The 23,873-nt window shown below is 40.1% G+C and overlaps 1 protein-coding gene across 3 annotated transcripts in view; it reads left to right on the top strand.

Annotated features, from left to right (window-relative positions):
* Window positions 1–23,873, top strand: part of cux2b (cut-like homeobox 2b) — a 100,501-nt gene that overhangs the window by 21,618 nt on the left and 55,010 nt on the right. For all 3 annotated transcript variants that reach the window (XM_088302032.1, XM_088302049.1, XM_088302041.1), the window contains exons 2-3: window positions 22,099–22,209; window positions 23,045–23,092. In XM_088302032.1, the coding sequence (XP_088158158.1) occupies window positions 22,099–22,209; window positions 23,045–23,092 (159 nt within the window). The remainder of the gene's footprint in view (window positions 1–22,098; window positions 22,210–23,044; window positions 23,093–23,873) is intronic.

Genomic DNA, 23,873 nt, shown 5'->3' with positions numbered 1-23,873 from the left:
GGGTTTGATTCCGGCTCCGGCCTTCCTGTGTGGAGTTTGCATGTTCTCCCCGTGCCTGCGTGGGTTTCCTTCGGGTACTCCGGTTTCCTCCCACATTCCCAAAACATGCATAGTAGGTCGATTGGACACCTTGAATATCCCTGAGGTGTGTTTGCGTGCGTGGATGGTTGTTTGTCTATGTGTGCCCTGCGATTGGCTGGCAACCAATTAGGGTGTAACACGCCTACTGCCCGCAGTCAGCTAGGATAGACACGCCCGCGACCCTCTTGAGGATAAGCAGCATGGCTAATGGATGGATGGTTCTGAAAGCTTCTTAAAATTCTGAATTATTTGAGATGAACTATTCAAGTTCTGATGTTTTTTTGAGGTTATTAAATGGTCTTTTTTTCTGAAAAGTTTTGACATTTTGGTTACATAGCCTGTGTCCTGCACCCTGCTTACGTTGGGTGCTGAAGTGTGCGTCCCTGACACTCCCACAGCTTGTTACACTCCTTACTCTATTCTGATAGACTGGAATGCCTTTAAGCTGACACGATTGCTCACCTCCACAACTGATGGGTCAGATTAAATGACCAATAAGCATAATTGTTGTTTCAATTGGCAATACAGGCCAACGCTTCCTAGAGGAAATTCTTAGGAATTACTACATTTCTGGGTCTTTATATGACATACTGCCTGAATATTATTGCATTATTGCTAATGGCAAATAAAAATGTTTGAATTAGGCTGGCATTTATTTACTTTTTCGTTTGCTTGTTGTTTGTCAGCTTTCTCTGAAGCGGTGTCTCTAATCCAGTCAGAGTTAAGTCTGGTGGCTGCGCAGAGAACTGTGACAGGTAGTTGAAGCGATCTGTTTGTGGTCTGCTGCGTTGTCTTCTGGATTATGTAAAATGCAATGAGGTGGTGTTGTATCCGTTTGCTATTGCAGTGGTTTGTCTCCTCAGATGCCTGGCACGAGGTCATGTGAATATGCAACTATGTAATATAATGTTCTCATCTTAGTATCCATAAGAAATCCCCCACAGCTCCTCATGGGAAATTGGTCGATACCATCAACTCAGCTGGAGGCTAAAGCAGCAGAAGGAGTTTTGACGGTTTTCCATCAACACCAATTTTTAATGTGTGATCTGTTTTCACCGTAACCTGCCCCTCTTGTGCCGTGCTCCTCATTTGGCCAATTATTACAGCCACGGTGCGAACAAACTGTTTCCCTGCTTAATAATTCACGTCACATTCATCTGATACTCAGTTACCTTGGGCAATTTAGTAGTTGAATAATTTTCTGAAAAAATTATTTTATTATCGCCATGTGTTATGAATCTGAAGCCATGGAGAGTGGAGTGGAGGATTTTAAATTGCATCTGCATCTGAGTGAGGGAACCAAGGGTAGGTAATGCGTTCTAATGTTCTCAGCCATATGCATTGTTTTCAGGGCTCATCGGTTTTACATCGATTCCCACTGAAGTGTTTAATTGCATCATGAATATGATCTAATTCCGTCTTTTTCTGTGAAAGTGGAGCATGCTCTGCAAATGATGTACAGCCTTGACAGCCCAACATCAGGATGTATTTTATATGGGATGTAAATTACAGTGTTAAATTAGCCTGGAAAGATAACTAGCTGGCACTGGGGAATGAACTCAACAGTTTAATTTAGTGTCAAAAGGCCACAAAGTGGTAAGTCCCCTCTCTTGCCTCTTGCTATACTATGCCATATCATCATTTTTTTTAGCACCATGTTTTTTGGACCATAAGGCACATTTAAAATCCTTTAATTTGATCAAAAATCGACTTAAATTCAATTTCCTTCCTATTATGTTTGCATTCTCTAGACATTCCGTCAAATCGCTAGCAGGCATCTGTTTTCGCCATACCAGAATTACAACTACTTCCTGCTTCTTTTTCTAAGAATCATGGGAAATGTAGTTTAACTAGCCTCATGTGAGCTATTTCTGGTGCTGTGTTTCCAATGTTACAATATGGGACAATATCATTGCAGTCTGTGGAACTGAGCTAAACAAAGTTTAATTCCTTCCTATTTACTACTTACCTACTTCTGGTTCTTATTCGCATCTAATCAGTAGTAGGCGTCTATGTTTCCCAAAAGTTGGACTTTTTTCTGCTTCTGCGTCTAATATTCACGGGAAATCTAGTCCCACAAGACTAACGCTGTGGTCGCCGGTTAAACCCAATGCAAGATGAGCTTTTCTGGTGGCATACTTTCATTGTTACGATGTGGGACTCGATCAGTACGAGGTAAAGGACATGACTGGCTTGCAGCTGCCGGGACTGAGCAAAAAAGGTCGGATAATGGTGAGTGCATTGACTTGTTTACCGGTCACCAGATTGACTTGACTACTGATGTTCAAATTTATTTTTTAATCTGTCGGCAGATCCCCTTCTCCGCTCCAAGCAAACTAAAATAGACATGTGGCACACTTACAATAAATAAACTATTCAACATAAAATGATTCACAAAAATAATGCTCCTTATAACCTGGAGCACCTTTATGTATGAAAATATATTAAAATGGACCTGTTCATTTCTTGAGAAGTACAGTTCCTTTCTTGCGGCATAAGTTGACTGATTCTGAATTTTTCAGTTTGAAGATATGTAAGATATTATTCACCTGTTTCATGTGATGTCAGGTTTGGCACACTTTCACTTTCTCTATTTCTACCAACGCGAAATAGATGAATCTTTTTTTGGCAGGTGTAAAAGAGAAAAAGGAGACAAAAATGTACAGTCTAGTGGATGAAATGCACTTCATACAATGCCCCCGGCCCTAAAAGACTCTGTAGTGATTTACATTATTTTTATTTAATTTTTTTTTTTGGTGATGAGATTTACGACAAATTGGCACCCCCCCTTTTGGAACTCGGCTTGTTATTTTTTTGGGCATGTTATAAGCAATGAAAGTACAATGATTTCCAATGGAGAGTTTGGAATCGGTCACTTCAATGACTCCGACCGGAACATGGAGCGAATGGAGGGGGCGTGGCCATATTTCTCATTGAAATTAGGCGTTTTTCAAGTCGTCACTTATTTCCTAATTCCCCCAAATGAATGGATAAAAAAGAAATTAACCAATTAAAGTTTGCTGATCAAAAAATATATAAACTGAGCTTGTTAGTGAAAAATGGACCATCTTGGATCTTGTCCTTTAATTGATACACTTTCTGTAAACCAATGAAAAGAGTGTACTTGTTTCCCCTCAAGGCTTCAGGGCTTATTTGAGTGACCACACCTTCCGCCCATGTCCATCCATCCCATTTCTACCATTCGTCCTGTTCACAGCTGTAGCCTATTCTGTAACCTGGACTCGTCACCACTCAAGAGCATCTGACCGCACCATTATGGGGAATTAACCTCCGTGAGCCCAAAAGGCAAAATTTCCCCAGCTGAATCCCACGCTTACTTTGTTCTTCCATGTGTAGTTTATGTCTTTGTTAAAGTCCACAAAGCCACAACTCGCGCTATGAATTGACATTCAATTTAATTGGACGATTGAAAGGCCAAATGTCATACATTGTACTTGTCATACTGTACCTGGATAGTGATATTTGGAGTGGAACCACTTACCTCTACACAAACTCCTTGTTCTATGAATTCTTTCCTCTGTACTTACTGATTTTTGACACCTCTCTGGAGGAAAAAGGCCCTTAAATCATCAAGTGGGGCTGTAGTTGTTTTCCTCGCCGTTTTTGTCTCCCAGGGTACGCTTTTGAGAGGAATTGGTATGTTAAATGAGCTAGGGGAGGTCTGCTAAGTCTTTTTTTTTTGGAGGGGTGAGTCAGTCAGTGGAGAATCGCTGTGCGGCGATTGAGGCAGCTGTGTGAAGTCATTTTCCGGGAGTGCAAGCGGGAGAGGGGTGCGGATTAGGCAGCGCCTCTGAGCCGGAACAAGTCTGTCTGGGAAGGGATGAAGGCTGCAAACCATAGATCTAATTCCCGCTCACACTGCTAGACAGCAGAGACACTCGCAACACAGCCTGTGTGAATTAGGCCCATTTGCTCCCTTCAAACCAAAACACACGAACAGAAAGGGAGATGTCGACAACCGCTCACATCTTTTCCCATCTGCTGACTTCCAAGCTCTATGTAACCCTTCTCCAAATGCTGTCTTAAAACTTCTGTTCATTGTTTTCAGTGTTTTTGTGCTGCCGTTCTTTATTTTTGTTGACAATCACGTGAATGCAGTTCAAAAACAGGTCCCCACGTGATAGAGGAAAAGGAATTCTTTGTGCTCAGCAAGAAATATAGATAAAAAAAATCAGCACCTGTGGCCTTCACGATTGCGTGCTTGAAACTCTAGCACTCTCAAGTTCATGTCTTTTTAATGTGTGAAATGCTTTGCTTCAGTAATACGATTGCCCCGCAGTTAAGAAAGGTTCATGAGGCCACTTGCAGCGGCTGGTTAGCTGATATTTCTGTCCTATTTCCTCTCGTACAAATAAACACAGACCTCCAGCAAGTGCTTTCTCCAGAACCAAACAGAACCCAGTGGTCAATGTCAACACATAAAAATGTGACCCCAGAGCAGTGCTGTACAGGTCAGGCACTGAGATCAATGTGACTGCCCCAGATACATCCCCCGTCGCTTCAGTGATTAGCCACTGTTTGCTAGTGGACCACAAATAGTTTTGGGAAGGCAGGAGGAGCAGTTTCAGTGAAAACATGAATTAATCTCTGAATGCTAACAATCATAAGTAGTGATATCCTTGGGAAGATTCAAGGCACTTTCAAATCAATGCGTTAATGGTGTGTTTTGTTTTCTCCTCAATTCTACCATAAGAGGATTTATAAGAGGACCCTCAAAAATCAATCGCTTTGCTTAGTTTTAAGGCTGGTTTTAAAGCTCTGCTGGTTGGAGGGAATGATTGAGATGTTTGTGTAGCCCCCCCCCCATGCTTGGTCTGTTGTGCTTGTCACTCCTATCACAGCCCTGTGCACCCTCCAAGCCCAGTAATGAGTTGTATTACACGCTCTGTGGTGAGACTGTCTTGTGTTAGAAGGCTGTGTTCAATCTTTGTGCTATGAATAGAGGGAGAGGGGAATGCACTTTGTGTGTCTTGAGAGGCACTGAACTGAAACAGGGCGCACCGAGTGAAGCTGATGAGAGAAACGAGCCTTCAGACCGACTTGTTCATGATACGTTTGTGGGCTCTCGTGTAGACATGTTTCTGATTGTATGTCTGCTGTTGCTCACTGGCTACAAATGGGGGAGCTTCAATGGAATATTCCTCTAAGCTCCAACCGAATTGGGCTTGCTTGTACACTTTACTGACCGCACTTTTTCTTTTGGCATTGAAAGTAGAGCTGGTCAATTTTTCAAATTTTAATCATTCGTTCGATTGGGAAGTGAAACGATTAATGTGCCAAATGGCATTGTGTGTTTGCGCAAGTTCCCGAGATTTGTGAAAGTCAGAGAAGGCACAAGAGACTAATGGCAGAGGTTTCATAATTCATAAACATTATTTAAAGCTCATTAGCTGGTTAATTTCCTATTCACATCCATTTGCTATAATTTCCGGACTACAAAACACACCTGCTTAAATGCCACAATATATAAATTCAGCCATAAAAACGGATTTGTACATAGATTAGCCACTTCGGACGAAAAGCCGCAGGCGTCCACGTTATTAAAAGGGATATTATCTATATTATAAACACTGACAAATACTTTTTTCCCCGAAACGATGCCAAACTAAGCTATCCTAGCAGAGCATACCGGAACCTTTCCCAGACTCTTGTTGTCACACGATGCAAATTTGCAGGGGAGCTCTTGACCCGGGTCGCACTGTAGGTATGGCTGTATTTATTGCACTTCATCCCTTTGCTCAAACGCAACTTAAGTTGCTTATTTTGGCTCTCAATTGCTTCTTCACACAGCTGCACGTATCACTTCCGTGTTTTTTCCGACTTGCTCTTTCTCACTCGTTCACAGTTAAAGGGCCGGTACATGCAACAGCATTACAAGATTTCATTCTGCTCTGAGTACATATATTTAAATTATATTCCCGCAGTACTTGACCTGGTAAGGAACTATTAAAGGGGCGGACAACTATTAAAGGGGCGGACGAAAACCCACTTCGGCCTTCTCGACCTATATCCTCCGACTCTAAAATTGGTGTCCGTCTGGTAAAAGTACTCTTAATGTTACTTACACAGTAGGTGAATATGTGATTCTGGCCTGCATGACACCCAGTTTGAGTTAAATGTAAAACTAAACACACAACAAAAACACATTTTGGGGCTGAACGACATGCCTGAAAAGTGTATCACAATATAAACTAAGCATTCCACACCAGCCCATCGTTGGTTCAACAGTTTTTCAGCACGGCAGGCGAGCAGTTGGTGAAATAGACTCTCACGAACGGCTTTTGTGTGCTCAAACACAGTTTTGTACTCAAAATTTCTTCCTAAGCCCTTGTAGTTGTAGTACAACTCCATAATGTACCATAATGTAGCCTAGCTGCCAAGGGCTGGGCAAAGATCAATACATATCGCCATCAATAGACCTGATCAATATCAATAGAAATTGCACTCAATATAATATCGATTAGAATACAAAATCAGGACAGTTAGCCCAACCCTGGCATTCTCCATGCTGCAGGCAAAGGTAGTGATGGGCCAAATGAAGCGTGCCTTCGGAGCGTGCGTCGTTCCCAAAAAAAGCACATGACCCATGACAAACAAGGCCTCGGTTTGTGTAGATGACGTTATTGGTCTATTTAACGTATCGTAGCAAGCTCAACAAAGTAAACTTGCTGAACCAGTGCAGAAGTGCATGCATGCACGAGTGTGTGTGGCATATGTATGCCACATGAAAGTGTGGCTTAACCGGAATGTCTTTTAATCTAACTTTTATATTCTTAATTTTTAAATTGGTATAAAGAAGCAGTAATTAATGATATTGACTGAAGTGAAATACTATATAAAATACAGTATATTATGAAACAGTTTTCAGCCATATCACTTGGCCATACTAAAGCTAACAACGTTTAAAAAGCCGTTAATTTAATCACTACGTTGACCAGTTTATTTGAGGTTTTCATTATTGCGTTGACTTCTTATTAATTAAAGGTTAATTATTAGATTTTAATGTAAAATTACCGAATAAACATTTTTTTCTCCGGGTTCTTATTTTGAATGGTAAAAAAACAAACAAAAACAAAAAAACAAACAAAATGAGGGGAAAAAAAACAATAATTATCAATATTGTCCAACATCACCCATTCTGTGCTATACCTTTCAGCTATATTGCCCAGCCCTACATTTAATTGTATGTACAGTATACATTTAAATACAAGATATGGTTCGTTTTAGAAACGCCAATTAGATGTTTTTCAAGTCGTCACTTATTTCCTAATTCCCCCAAATGAATGGATAAAAAAGAAATTAACCAATTAAAGTTTGTTTGCGAATGCACAAGGCAATGTGGAATCCCACTGACATGCTAATTTCCATTAGCATCGACTTTCCTCAGAAAAGAATCACGAATAAATTATGTATGAACATATTCATACAGGTAATACACACGAACTAGGGCTGTCACATATGAATATTTTTAGAGTTGATTATCCTATCCTATGAATTGTTCCATTGATTAATCGCGTAATTGATGGGATAATTCCCAAATTCAAGTCTCCAATTTTTGCCAGTTCCACTTTGCAGTAATACTTTGTACATCAAAACATATTTTTTTTCCTTCTCACACTAAAGCGACCACAAACCCTAGGAAACATTGAGCTTTGCTGCTAGAAGAGTGTATCCAACAGCAACAGATATCTGTGTGGAAACACAAAAGTGGCCAATCATTGATTACGGGTCACGGTAAATACGTTTTTTTAGTTTTGAGGCATGCATTTTTGTGTCGTTCAATTTTTCAACTGATTTGGCCGTTTTTTAGTTTTTTTTTCTAACATCCCAAAATATAACAAAATATACATATATATAACGCCTTAACACCTTGTGAAAAACAAGTTGATAACAACAAATTGATAGAGCGCAATTGCAACTTTCTTCTTCTACACTTCTTAGCTCACTTAGTTGTGTTCTCCATATTCATGTACGGCATCACACTGCCCTTAAAGAGTCCATTCCGTGCACAGAATGAATAACAGGTATTTTTTTTAATACTTTTTTTATTGCTATTAGTTGGGTTTAGTGTATTCTTATAACTTGGTTACTCATTGATTTTCTGGTTGTTCTTTCAAGTTATACTTAAATTAGCATTTTCAAAGATTCTAGTAATTTTATTTATTGTTGTATCAACACACATTTTCGCATGCTATGGCACAAAATATGAGACTTGAAGACCCAGGTTAAACCAGTAAGTGCCAACACTTGTGAAAATACAAACATAACCACTAAAGTAGATAGCATAATTATGCTAAAGGAATGAGGGATGTGCCTATTCAGGATTTGAACGTATGCGCAAAAAATGTATGGACACAGCAAAATGAAAAATGCAAACGCCTTGAGTAGTTAGAATTTTCGTATTTGAATAAATACTAACTTTCAAAATTCAATGAATAATTGTTTTTACGAATCACAATTTCTATATCAAACAAAATAATCATGACTATTATTTTTGTTCATAATCGCCCAGGCCTACAAGATGGTGTGAATGAAAATCTATTTTGGTCAGCTCATTCATCATTTGAGCTTCTCATTTTGACCCTTCATAAAACCGTGCAAGGTGCATAGCTATGGGCTAAGTGATTTTAGGAGGTTCAGGTCTTATTCTCATTTGTAGGAATGTGTTTTGTACTACAATGGCAACAAGCCCCATTTGCTCTTAAAACATAGTCTGTAATCTTCTGTTATTTTACATACAAATTGCATTCTGGGCGATGCATTCATCATTGCTCATATTCAGCCTACTCTTAAATGAAAAATGCTTCTGAGATGAATAATGGATCCCCTCCATAGTATAATTGTGTGTGTCTTGAATATAGTTGAGTCCCTCCTCTGCTCTTCTCTGAATTTTCTTTGCCTGCTTGAATGGAGTTTGAAAGAAAAAAAACCTTGTTTACCTTAGAATTCTGTACTATATTTTACTGTACAATACTATACAACAATACAATATTGCGCATTTCCCTTTACAATGGTTGTATGTAGTACTACTCACTTTGCATATCAGGAAAACTCCAGGTCTTTTTAAAAAAAATATATTACGCCATTACATTTTTTAAATTTGAATTTTTGTCTGACATTGGTATTATCAGACATGAATACAACTAAATATGACAAATGATGTCATTTGATACAGAGGTCCCCTGCATATTCACAATTGGCAGATTTGCCTACTTGCAGATTTTTTTTATTTTTAGTTTATCTTTACATGTTTCCCATTATCAGTCCAAAGCCTTTAATATCGTTGCTTTGGTCTCATCATATGGCATATACTATGTTAAAGTGAAAGAATGAGCTTCATTTACCATAGACAAGCCGCTGACCTTTCTAATGTAAAAGTAATGCTTTGGTGCCATCTGGTGGCATCTGTAGGCAATTATAAACCGGAAGTATCAATTTCTTGCGTGTTTTGCTATTCTCGACAAAGCAGGGAAACACTGTAGCAATAAATTAGAACGTTAGTATTGCATCCTTTTGTAGAAGAGACTTTTGCCAGCTTTTGACATTTTCCAGTGGTTTTGTGAAGAGGCTATGTATGTGCCCGGGTGGCTGTAATACACAAGGCTTGAAAGTTTAAAACAAACACTGGACTCTAATCCAAACAGCGATGTTCTCCCTAGGAAGCCGTGCATGTTGATTCCAATGCATGGCTGCGGTGTCGTCTGCCACACTGCAACCTGCTGCTGGGTTAAAAGCATGAGCAGAGGCTCTGGCAGCGCACTCTGTTGTGCTCTACTTGCTCCTGACGGTTTTTGTTGTCCCTGTAGTTTCCAAGCTTGTCCTGGGAGACATACTGACACCAGAGTTACAGATGGGAGGCAGTGGGCCGAGGAAGCCAGTGTCACAACGTGGATTGGAATTCACAGTTGGGATGAAATATGATATAAATATGCCATCATACGTATGCTTTTCACACTTTGTTTCCGATCTTAGTACCCCCTTGTCTCGTCATGGAAACCTGTCTCGGGGTGGCTCATAATAATCTGTGATTTGTTCATGTGACTCCATATTTTTCTGACTGTGACTGAACCAACCTGATAAGAGAAAAGAACTCTTCTAAGGAAATGCACCCAGTCTTGAATCCAAATGTTTGTTTTTGTTGTGCTTGTCTTGGTATGAACAAGCACTATCAAAGCAGAGCACAGGACATCCTTTGCTACAATGTTGAAGGCAGAATTATTCCCAGTCAGTTAAGTGTCCTTTGATTCTTTTGCGAGTTTAATCTGAAGAAATCGATAAAAGGGATGCTCGTTGGGCCTGAGACGCAGCAGCATCGCCGTTTGATGGCTAAACGGACAACCGAATGAATGTTGTGGGGGAGCATTCATCTTTCTTTAGGCAAATTGGGCTGCTAGGTCTCGACTAATTGATTGATCGCACGACTTGCTGATATAATCAAACTCCGGCCTGATTTATGGCGATAAATCGATTGATTGATACGGTTTTCTGCAGCAGGCTAGGTGGGTGATTGCGGTGCGAGGCGGGGGTAGGGCAGATCCTAGTCACTCATCCATCTTGGTGCCGTCACCCTTGTTGGTGTAGCGTGGTATTAAGAAATGCCTGGATGTCCCTGCTGACATTTCCAATGAGCAGACTGGCAATGACCTGCTCCAGATTAACCTCCACTTGTTCTCATAAGCACCACTGATAGTAAAAGATGGGGAGCAGCAGCAGTCGGGGAAGAAAAGATGAAGTGTGACTTTTCTGCTCTGCCGTTTGCATAGATCATTAGGAGGAATAACAAAAATCAATGGCACATTCCAGAGTGAATCAAAACAAATATCTTGAGCAATGTAAGCGAGGCTGTTTGTTGACTCTTCCCAGATTACATTTAGGCGAGTGTTTAAATGCTGATTTACAGTAAAACGGAGTCCAATCTCTCCACCCGCTTGCCTGTCCGCCTGCCTGTTCAGAATATGAAATGAAAGTTAAACACAGAATCTCCAGAATAGGGAGGAGGGTTGTGAATGTGTGGGCAGTGTAGCATCAAATAGATTTTGTTTCCTCTTGTGTAAACGCCTAATGTGCGCCGAGTGCCCTGACACAGATGAATGTAAGGAATTTGCTGTAAAGACTTAACGGCCCTTTTGAGAGACAAGGCTACGAATCGGTAGTGTGGAACGTACACCAGTAACGCCCCCCCCGACACACACATATGTATGCATCATCTCTAGTTGTCTCTCCTCTTCAAACACACGCACACACACACACACCATTTGTACATGCGTCAAGGTACTTGGCCCTTCATGGACAGTGCATCATACCAATGCAATGTTTACTAATGTTTACGTACATAGGAAGAGCCTTTTATATGCCCTGGCCTGGTAATATATATTTTTTACAAACCTTTACTGCACCTAATGTCAAATATTGTAACCTATGCTCCTTTTTGAATATACAACGCTACCCAATGCCACAGAACAGGGCTCATTCCAAAATGATTCATGTATAAACTGCCCTTTTAAGTGTCTGCTCCCATTCTGCTGCACTGGTACAGATCTTGGAGCCTTTGTGACAGGACTCAAAGGCGCCGAGCTGCTTGTTGTCAGCACTAGTTTTATTCCCACTCTCACCGCTCTATTTAAATTCATTTTATTTTTGGTTCAAATGCTGTAAAATGAAAGCACCGCAGAGAGAAGCAGGGTAAAGTGGCATTCCCTCTCTCTCAGCCAGGTGGCCTCAGTTTTATGTCACGGGGCCCCAAGGGCCCCATAACTGAGTTTGAGTGAGAGGAGGGACCTCTCTCGGCACTACACAGGTGGTGCGAAATGTGGCCGCCTCTCCATACCTGAAATATTCAGATTCTTCCAGCCGTGGAGCTTTGATCTCGCTGCAATCGACAGGGGAAAACTGAGCGAGTACGCGGGAGAAAACAACAAAAACAAGAGGAAGAGCAGCACACCTGAGAGTGAACAGATTGACATTTCTTAAGAGAGAATAAACAATTGCAGGTTAGCTGTGTTGCATTGCTCCAGCTCACCGTTTGTGCTGAAAGTGGGCCATCGCAGTGACAAGTGCATTTCCAGAGCCTCCTGCCTCTCTTACCAACTGACCTGAATGGTGGAGCTTTAAAGAGAAAGCAACCCCAATTTAATGTTCCCCACTTGAAACGGAAATAGGAAAACTAACCTTGTCTTTAATTCTTCAAGTTGAGCAACTTCCACTCACTTTCTTTTTCTCGTGTCCCCCCTCAAGCTAGTTCTATTGTGTATCCTTCGGTTTGTTTTCTGTTGTCTGAAAATGCGTTAAGTGTCTTATCAGGTGTCACCCGACGAGTCTGCTAACGTATCATAACACTGTATAATTAGAGAGAATGAACTACACGACGACAACAGCCATGCTGAATGTTACCACACACTTGTAAAAGGAAGAAGAACAATGGTCAGCCCTAATGATGAAAAATATTTTCCATTGCACTCTCTTATGTATCTAATTTATATATTTGTCTGTATTATTGTTGTATTGCACTGGAGAGGGGACCTCTCTAATCTCGTTGCACTCTTGAGTACAATGACAATAAAGGGATTTCTAATTCTAATTCTAATTCTAATTCTAATATATTGTATCAACCACAAAATTTCTAGTTGGAGGACATTATGATGTAGCAATACTATTCATTAGAATCAGAACAGGTAAATGATTCTGGAACATATTTTCCTCATCTTAGAAAAGGGGAAGACTCTACACAATTATTAATGGTGTTTTTACTGTATACCATATCGGTGAGTTGTAAGAAATCATCACATACATGTGAGTCAAGCAGCTGTATTGGGGAATTAAAATGTGAGACATTTTGACAAGTAGGCTGTCCTCTGCTACGCTGGGTGCCAGAATCTCTCTTAAATGTTGCAATGGAAGACAAATAATGGCTGACAACGCTGGTCACATCTTTTGCTGATCACCATGACACTCATACACATTTATTTCCTTGTTTAAGAATTAGCATGCTGTTTGAAGACAGTCTGACATAGTGGGGACTAATTGTTTTGGATGATTTATCAGACATACCAGTCCTGAGTTAAGAGAGGTGTCAGAATGAAATGTAAATGAACCCTGAGTAAGTCTCCACCATCTGCATGTGTGAGTCAGTCGTTCTGCCACACAGTGGACAATTTGTGAAAGGGTGTGCATGGTCCATAGTCTTGCATGTGAAATAAATGTAATAACAATGTAATCATGTAATCACAATGAATTTCGTTTTTCTTTTTTTACAAATTGGAAATGAGAAGTTTTGACAGATTTTTATTGAGAACTTCTGTCAATAAAAAAAAAAAAGGATTTAAAAAAAAAAACACGGCTGACACACCCCGCCCCACAAAATTGAAGACTGGTGGTGGAAGTGGAGGCTTCTGAACTTGTAGGTGATTAGAATGACTCCCACATGGGCCTGCGTTGCATGACATTCACCGAATCGTGGGCTGCACTGTATGAGGACGGACGGGTGCCCCATGCCGGTTCATGCGGCCTTAGATGAACTGATTGACATTTACGTTGTCAAAGCTGGTGAAACACCCCAAAGTCATTGCTTGTTAATTACAAAATTTTATTGGCGCAGGAAATCTACGTTAAGTCAAGAGTGTTTGACCTACAGTAGGTGGTGTGTTGCATCACGCTGGCTTGCTTTTTAGCGAACCCTACCATGGGTCTTTGTATTATGACTGAGGATCTACACTATGGAATTGTTTGTGTCTCTGCTTAGCTCCCATCAACAGCACAAAAGAAATAAGTAGTCAAGTTTTGCAGTGTGTGCTCATGCGATGGTAGTGTGGAGCAACTCGAGCCAAATTGACAGAGACTGAAATTGAAGGAACAGCAGTCTGGGCTAAACAGATGGAGGGAGATGCCAGGTGATAGCAGCGCCGCAGTCCTTCCCTATCAGAAGCCGCATGCTCAGCTTGTGTTTTGAGCACCAGGTCATGGAGGTCAGAGGCTCTTCCCCCCTATGCCTGCATACAAACACACACACGTAATGTGTACCTGTTTTTCAAAATGTTTGTGCATCCCAAGGACTGATAAGGGTTCATTATGGCACTGTTAAATGCATCCACTTTTTCACAAAGCCCTGACAGCAGCCCAATTCTGCCTGCCCCGCCAACTCCCGACTCAACGTCTGCAGTGGGGTGGCGAGGTGCTGCGTTTGCCTGCAATAATGTTGTAGCCAGGCTAGACTGCAATGATTGGGCCCATTGATTGTGGCAGTTTGATTTATTGATCAATCCTGCTTCTAAAATTGGCGTTTGAGATGCACGGCTAATCTTGGGCAGCTATGGACAATCTTGTGTCTGACAGAGGATGGGTGGTGATAAGGTTCATATGAAAGGATAGTACACTTATCTAAATGGCATACTGGTCCCTGCTCTCTTCTGCTGCATGTGCAGATGCCACCACACGTCTCTGCACAAGCGGCCACAGAGTCCCTAGCCACTATTTTGTGTGAGATCCTGCGTGCAGTTTTTGTGTGTGTGTGTGTGTGTGGGGGTGGGGGTGCGCGTGTGTGTGTTTCTGTGTTCACTCTCGGTGCAGTGAGGGTTGTGAAGCAGTACAGTCACCAGGCAGAACAGAGTGGATCTATAAATTGATGGAATTCAAAGCCTCCAGCATCGATTACCATTATAACAAACAGCAGCACACAGAATGTCTGATTATTTTTAGACAAAGATTCTCTGCTCTCAGCAGCAATTCTGCTGATGCTGTCACACTTTCCAACATCTGCCTATGATTGCAATTAGATGGGATACAAAAAGAAAAATAATACCCGATCTGCGTTTTCCTCTCTTCTTCCACCTCCTCCTCCCCTTTTTCTCTTTAATTTGTGCTGTCCAAGCCATGCGTACAATAGTGATTTTAACTTAGCCCACCTCAGCGCAGTACCTTGGTAGATTTTTTTTCCCCCTCACTTGTCAACATTTTCCACCATGCTTTGTCTTTGTGAGAGGCCCAGAAAAGCTTACTACTACAGATGTAATCAAGGCCTACTTTAATGAATCAATGCCAAACCCCCTGTACGCAATTAATTAGTGAATCCCATAATTTGCTAAAACTCTTCCACTTGCTGAAAAATGTACTGTCCTCTATGCCTGTTTTCAAATTAGATTATTGCCTGTATCTTTTAACGTATTAATCCTTTGAGACTGATCTTGCAAACAGGAGATGCCCCAACAATTAGACTTTACCTCAATCTGATCGAGTGGATCAAAGTGGGTCGATATTTTGCATTTTATGCTATATCACTGTATTGTCAGAATTTGCGCCATCTGTCATTGACATCATTGATGGGATCCGCAAAATAAGACCTTACAGTAAAGAACCCCGTTCACTCCAGGGTGGTTCTATACTCCCAGTGTTATGTGCGCCCGAAAGCTAATCTATTTTTAGCTTTGTTGCAAGTCGTGGGAGTGGAAAGCCTTTACGCTGGTAGGTGGAAGTTCCGCCTCTGCGACTTCGACCATCTAATCACAAAGTAATAGCATTCAGGGTTTTTTTTGACTGGAAAAACGTCTCTAAACTTTTATTTACGTTAAACAAATAAAATAAAATACAAAAAAATAGCTACAGTTTGTGTGTGTGTAGGGGTGTGTGGGGGTGTGCGTGTGTGTGTGTGTGTGTGTGTGTGTTATTGATTTAATTTCAGCATCTCATTAATCCAAAATACCTTTCATCACAAAACGTAAGTTACGTGAACCAATCACAGAAGCAACCAGCTGGCGGGTGTGTGTGTGTTTTTTTTTTTTTTTAACAAACACGGAAATAGCTTAATTGTTGACAAGAGCACAATAAACATTTGCTTAACAAGGATACAACATATACTGCAGTCATGCCGAACACGAGTTGAGCTATTCTTGCGGCGCAATTACATATTAAGTCAATCCAGTTTGCGCAGGTCAGAGTCAATCTGTACATCTACACTGGAGCCAAACGCCTTTGACAATGTACTTACTACAACATCATACATACACACCAAGTGAAAAGTGGACGAACAAAGAAGAACAAAATAATCATTGCCGTCTTCGGGCACCGGGAGTTGTCCAAGACTGCCATCTTCCAATGCGGGCTGGCACTGTGAAATATTTGTAAAATCGATTATTCTATCATTTATTCCAGTGAATAATCAAATAATCGGATAAAAATGTTTTGCATTAAAGTTTATTACAAAACCATGTTGTTCCCAAATACCGTTTATCAAGCCATTATTGTTGTTTATTTGGTTAAAAAAAATCAACTGAACAACAATTAAGCAATATCAATATTATGTACTCACCAACCTTTTTTGAAACTGATTGAGTTTCTGGTTTGGTTTTTGTTTTCCAAAGTCATATTTTGATGAAGCACAAGATTATCGGTCTGTCTAACTGCCATGAAGGACTACAAAATAATTACTTTTGAGAGACTAAAATCAGAGGATTTAAACAATTTTAAAATAAACGTCTCTACGATTACTCGATTAATAAAACCTAGTTGCAGTTGATTTGATAATTTGTCGATTTATTTGATAATTTAGTTGTCGATTAATGGATGATTTCAACATTTTGCCTCCAGTCCATAGCAGAGACGTGCGTCGGGATAGTGAGGCAGTGCCTCCACCTGTCAGCCGTTCTCTGCACGTGAAGAGTAAAACAAAAGGTGGAAAAATGACTTGTAATGATTGCATTAAAATATGTTACATTTTAGTTCTGTTGTCTGTGTTTTACATCAATTTTCTTTTTAATCCAATACTTATCAATGATTTCATCACCAAAATTGCTAAATTTGTATTTCCTGCTTAAATTCATGGCTGACTCAGGCAGTTGGCACAAGCACTCACACAAGATGTTGCCCTTTGTCTTTCTGTCGTTAATATATGTGTTTTATCAAACAGTTACTGCACATGCTGACGTTCAACAGTCTGTCTAATATATTTAATGAGCGTGTGTCACATATTTAGTCACTCTTATGGCCAGAAGAGTGACTCAAAGTGCGGCAAGCAAGTACATTGCCACTGCCAGCATGTGGCCGAGCTGTGCGCCATTGGCGCAATGTGTAGAAGAAGCCCATCAACATACATAAGCACGAGAGCATGCCCCAGCTGGTTGTGGATGTGCAGGTTTAGCCGCCATCTTGAACCAAAAGTACCCGGCAATCACTTCCATTCACTTTGAACTGAGGTAACTGTATTTGGCTCCAATGAATTCATCATAACTCGTCCAATTCTTTACTGATTTTGGCAAAGATTGGTTCATTAGAAACATCAGACATGCAGTTATGATAGCATACATTTTACAATTGGGGATTTCATAAAAAGAAGAACCAGCAAGAAAACTACTACAACAACCCAACAAGGAAGTTGACAACAACCCAACAATGAAATTGACCATGTCTGAAATATTCTTTGTTTTTCTTATCACATTGTTGAAGAGTGCGGAATCGATTGAAACATAATCAAAAGCTTTGAAAAACATTCAAAAATTACATTTTGACCTTGTTAGAAACTTGTGTCAATGAAGGTCTAAATTGAAATACAGGCTCTTCAATTTTGGACAATGTCTGCGGGAAGCACCCTCTTTCTTCTTAAGGCAAATGACACATGGCTCATGCTTAAACTTGTTTCTTTCCGAGATGACATGCTGCGACACATTGCTTCTTAAGCCCAATTCCGGACTTCCAGTGGGCTACCAGTCTATCTTACTAAAGCCAATAAGCTTCTAGCTTCTTGTTCTTTGTTTCAGAGTCAGAAGTCACTGAGCTATTCCCTCACAGATTGACTTGAGGACACTAGCACTGAATCCGTGCAAAAATTCCTTCTTTGCTGTCCCTTCAGCTTTGATGACAGCTTTCCTCTCCCAGGGGGACATTCATCAATTATGGCTGGATGTTTGACTGGCACAGCCTTAATGACAGGATCTCTGTATTGACCCAACTGCCACACAGTCCAAATTTGGTCCCTCATGCCCTTTTTAAAAACTGTCATATGATTAAAGAGAAACTCTTAATTTTATGGCAAATTGAATTCTTTTTTCATCCGAACAGATGTTGGCGCATGCATGTGTCTTTTATTGTTTAACAAAGGCCAGTGACAAATTCTGCAATTCCTCATAGAGTATAAGTGAGCATTATCAGCGGTTGGAGTCATGGAACAACATATTTTCATCATTACATCGTTATCTTTAATACGCCACTAATATACTGATGAGGCCACTGAAGGCCTGGTGGAGGACTAAAATCATTCGCTGTTCTATTTAAAGTATTTATCAAATCCAATCGGTCACTTCTCTGAATAAAATTTACATTTCGTAAGATTAGTTGGTCTGGGGCCACTGGAATCAAGAGAAGGTTGATTACTTTCTGAAAGACTTGCTAATCTTCAGGCAAGATCATCCCAGATGGGCTCTTGTAACTAACGGAGACAAGTCTTCCCTGCCGCTACAATACTGTTTTCCAAGAAAGGCCAAAATCATGCATTTGAAGCATACTTGATGTGGAATCAGAATAGTAGCAGTAGTGTATGACGTTTCTATGAAAGTGGTGCCAAACATATGGCCCACGGGCCGGCTCAGGCCCACAAACAGGTTTAATCTGGCCCTCGAGAAGATTTGGTAAAGTATAAAAATAAGTGCGGGCCAACTGAAAAGGGCCTTAATTCGCCAACTAGCCGATGTTAGTTGTATCCAAGTAATATACATCTCTCTATTTTATTCCACTTTTACCATTATGCTAAAACTTGTTGCTTGTATCGGACGTTTCATTGAAGGACTAAATGTGTAACACTTTCATTTATAGTGTTTTTATTGATATTTACAATCCATGGTTGTGATCATGGAACTGGCCTTGATGTCACTATTTAACACACAAGCTTAAGATGTGGTTTGATTTATTAAAAAAAACAAAACAAAAAAAAAACATTGTGCTACAGAAATGCGTTAAATATGATACATTGTGCGACTGCTAACATAAACACATATGACACGGATGGATGTACTTATAATTTAATTGATTAAATGTATTGCACAACGCAATGCAATCTGGGAACCGTCAATGTGCAAAATTAGGTAGATGTGACATACCGTGACTGTGACAACGTTAAAGCTTCCGGGCATAGTGTTGGTGCGTTCGATGTTCAAGTTAAGTTATTTCAATGTTTACGCATTGCTTTTGATAGCTGCTCCTTATTATGGCAATTGAAGCACTTTTCAATTTGTAACAAGCTAGTAGTGTGATGATTGCTGAAGTAATAGAAAGTGGGTAAGTACACTGGCGTTCACATTGGCATTGAGCTACATCGCTCAGCGCAGGTGAAAGCTTTCGATCGCTGCAAAGAGATTCACAGTGGGTGGGGGTCGCAATCTGGGCCAGAATCGGACATTCGGCTCAGTCTTGTCGTGCCTTTTTTGTGTATAATTTACTTTTTTAGCTAAACTTAACTCACAGCGCTTCAGTATTCAAGATGACAATTTCTTCTTTGTGAGTTTTCTTTTTCTTCTGTCAAAGACACTTCTAGTACGTCATTGCGTGGGTGCCACCTTGTGTTCAGATTGAGTCATCACATTGTATTTATTGATTTATATTATTCTGTGTTCTATACAAAATGGATATTTTATGAAAATATTTCAAATCTATTTCAATTTCATAGATTTCTTTTATATATTACAATTTATTTACAGTTAATCGCTGGCAATAGAGACTCGGGCAGCATGCAAATAGCGCTCATCCACATAATCAACAAATCTTGGTGACGAATGCTTTTGGTTATAGATCATGATTTTACTGGTCTGGCCCACTCGGTAATAGATTTTCCTCATTGTGGCGCTTGAGCTAAAAAGAGTTTGATGCCCCTGTTCTATGTCATACTATCTGCCGTATGTACTGCTTGTCTTTATCTTAATTAGGTCTACTACAAAACAGGCAAACAAACTATACTAATGTGCACACTGCACAAGCACGATTCTCCAACATGACCATTCTTAAATGACTATAAACAGTGCATAGTCATGATAAATCTCTAATCTCGTTGCACACTTGAGTACAATGACAATAAAGGGATTTCTGATTTCTGATTTCTGATATCCAGCTTTTACAAAATAGCAGCACTATCAATATCAAAGCTAGTATGAGCACTGTAAACAAACTGATCTTAGCCACGCCTGCAACGTTGGTAGTATAACATATTCATAGTGGAGTGTTGCTATAAGACTAAATGTTATCATTTTATTTTGAAGCTTTATTCATTATTTTTTTTTTATAAAATAAAAAATAAAATAAAGGTAATAAACCTACCTTTCCACTTTTTTAGACCCTATTCGGGCGACCCGGAGGGTTTTGTAAATTGCTAAAAATGTTCGGCTTTAGTTGGATTGTCACTTTACAGTGGATTGGATTTAACAAATATTATAAAAAATGTTTGTTTTTTGGAAAAATGTACAGTAACTCCTTAACCCTACAGATATATATTAAGTAGCATTTACCTGTTTCAAGTGTAAAAATAAGTTAGTCAACATGTTACAGCATCATAGAACTGTCATCTTCACTGCCTGTAGTACGTCTTTGTCTTTGTCACGATTTCCTTCTTCTCACTAAAATACGCTCTTGTGAAGTTACGTGTAACATTATGCACAACTGTGGTCCTTTTTTTGTATGAAATGTTTATAAGCAGTTGCTAGAGGCCTACAAAAAACCCATTTGACGAGTTGTGAAAGTGACAACTTAAGTTAAAAGCTGTTTTGTGATATAGTAGTTCTCCAAGTTGCTCAGTGACTTGTCATTCCAGGGACTTGAACCAGTAGCCCTTCAATTAACAGCGCTGACCGACAGTCTGCCACTATCCCATGAGGCTGCCGAGGTTCACGTCTCATCCCGTCCTTTTCCTCCCTTTTTCCTTGTGTGATGATTTATTCAATTGCCTTTAAGTAAGACTGCAGATTTATTAATTAAAATACAATTTATTATCCTGGCTTCATATATAAATTCAAAGTTAATAGAATCCCTTACTTCACTTTCCTAATTGTACACCAGCAGTAACAAGAAAAGTTCCCGATCAGTTATAATGAATTACATTTAAAAACGAAGAAAAGGTGAACATACGGCTGCCTGTTCACTCGATACGCAGTATAGGGGAGTAGACTTTAGAATCGCCTTTCGTTTTTTTTTTTTTTTAATACTTTGTTGAAAGAACTGGGAATTGGATGACTGATCGATAATATTGGATTTGCGGATGGCGTGTGGGGCAGCCGATTCCAGCATGAATGCAAGGTTCTGATGAAGGGCCTGCTACACAGACAGCTCTGAATAGTGGATCAGACATGTTGTCTGAGTGGAGCGCTTGTTTCCTATAACACTGACATGTACACAAGCAATGTGCAGAGACAATAATGAAAGATCTATTGCAAGGGCAGTTGTAGCTAAAGGCTAATTTGGTAAAGCAATGGGAGAGGCTCCAAAGTATTGAAAATCTGTTCACAATCAATATAAAAATGTTGGTGAAAATAGGTTGGACTTATAATTGAGCAATTTGTGTTGGTATTTGTGATGCGTATTGTTTGAATTTGCGCTTGGTTTGGCTTCGAAACAGTCCTTCAATTGAGGAGGAAGCTTTATTTGTTGTATCAGGGTATTTGTCAGGTTATTGGGTTTCTACACGTGACTCAACCAACCCCCACCTCCCCACCACTCTTTTCTGTCCAGCCCCTCTCTGGCGCTTGCTCTATAGCGCTTGCAAGTATATTGATTATTTCAAATACTGATTATCTAAAAGGCCTTGTGCTACAGTAGGCATTGGATTTATTTTGGTGAATTATTTATGGGCCAGAACTGCCTGTAAGTATTTGTGCTGCTATATGATCATTATTACAATAGTAATATTCACTCTCTTTTCATATTGCATTGCAGATTTATGCACGCTCTTTACTGGATGCGGGTTGGCAGGTTTAATTGCCCTCTCTTTCCACTTTGTTGTGCTCACCATTGCTCTGGTCTTTTGTCTGTTTGCAGAGGGAGCTAAACTCCGTAGCATCTGAGCTGGCGGGGCGACAAGAAGAGAGTGAGCATTCTCATAAGCATCTGCTAGAACTGAGCAGGGAGTTCAGGAGGAATGTACCTGAGGTCAGATACACGCACACACACATGCACAAAATGAGATGTCCCCTTTTGTACAGAGACTTTTTTTTTGTGTGCAAAAGTTGCATTAACACAGACTGTATTATTGGCACTTAGTGTTACTTGTGAGCAGTGATGGTTAAGCCAAGCCCATATTGCCCTCTTATTCCCTGGCTACAATCACGTCTCTTCGCATGCAGCAATGACATTTAAGCAACGAAGAAAAGATGCTAACCTAGAGCCTAACCTTTTTTTTTTTAATACATGGATGTATATGAAAAGCAAAATTCAGAGCTGCAGTTGTTTTATTTTTTAATTCTACTATACAATATCTTATTTATTCTACAATTATTTATATAGTGCATTTATTACATCTGAAGTGGTAACAAAGTATCTCCCTAGATTACAGCCAAGTTTTTAAAAAAATTTTATGTGGTCTTCTTGTGCAGGATGAAATCAAAGGGAATCATGTTTTTTTTTTTTTTTTTTAATAAATGGACCTTGCAGCTGCATGCTGCGGCTCCACTGCACTCGACTGCATGCCCCTTTTCCAGCCCAAATACGCGCTGTAATCTCATCAGTAAAATACAGGCATTTAAGACGGGATCGGGCTGTCATCACTGGCAGCCCAATCCCCTTACCTGGGGTTGTGAGAGCTCACCCAGTCTGGATCCTGAGCTTTAACGCAAGCTACCGAAAAGCCCCATTTTTGAAACATGACTGCTGAAACCCTCAAGGTTTAGCCACAAATAGACACACCACGCTCACACATGTAACAAGGGGAAATATAAAGAACCACCAATACACTACAATGCAGTCTTCAATTTTTCTCTGCTCATAGGATGTCCGGGAGATGGTCGCACCAGTTCTCAAGAGTTTCCAAGCCCAGGTGAGTCACTTTTTCCATTTTACAAAACTAATGTTCAGATAAAGAAAACGTTTTATGATTCTGAAATCTCCACTGAACGCCATCATTACCGAGACCACCGTGCTTCTATCTAGAGGGAATGATTTTAATAGATGGGCTGGAGGGATCCATGCCATACTTTTTATGTTACTGCTCATTGGGTGCTTATTGACCGATGCTGCGATTCTGTCAAAGTGAAGTAGCATCTATCTGCCATTAGATGATCAGATATCTTGCTTCTCATATTTTCTTGCCGAGACTAGCCCTCATTTCCTGTTGTGATGCTGCATTCACTGTGCCCCCTGTCTGACGGTGCCATATTGAAAAAGTCATCTGATACCTACCATGTCTCTGCTCTAGCCATTAAACCAAGGTCATAAATCACATTTGTGTGCTGCGTTATGGTCCGCAAAGCAGACACTTATGGAAATGATAGCACAAATATATTTCCAGTGTTGTTCTAGCCTGCAAACTCCAGCTGGTTGCTAACCTGAAAGCACCATCACCGGAAAGCATGACAGCATTCTGCATGGATTGTGCACCTTCCTTGGAAGTGATTATTGGCAGCTTGTTTTTAATTCTTTATAATTGGCTACGTCCAAGCAACCACGTTCCCTGGCAACAGCTATCATGTTCAATATTATATTCCGCAATGTTGGCGAGTTTGTGTGCTAATTCAATTACCACAATTGTAAAGTTGCACAAATATCAGAAGCAGCCTTCCATGTCTTTATTGTGCAAACAGGAACCCATAGGATTAATT

The sequence above is a fragment of the Idiotropiscis lumnitzeri genome, chromosome 1, assembly GCF_059441095.1.
Source record: "Idiotropiscis lumnitzeri isolate Australia: NSW breed Sydney's pygmy pipehorse chromosome 1, RoL_Ilum_1.0, whole genome shotgun sequence".
NCBI lineage: Eukaryota > Metazoa > Chordata > Actinopteri > Syngnathiformes > Syngnathidae > Idiotropiscis > Idiotropiscis lumnitzeri.
Note: the sequence above shows the minus strand (reverse complement) of the source record. Positions and strands in the feature narration are given on the sequence as shown.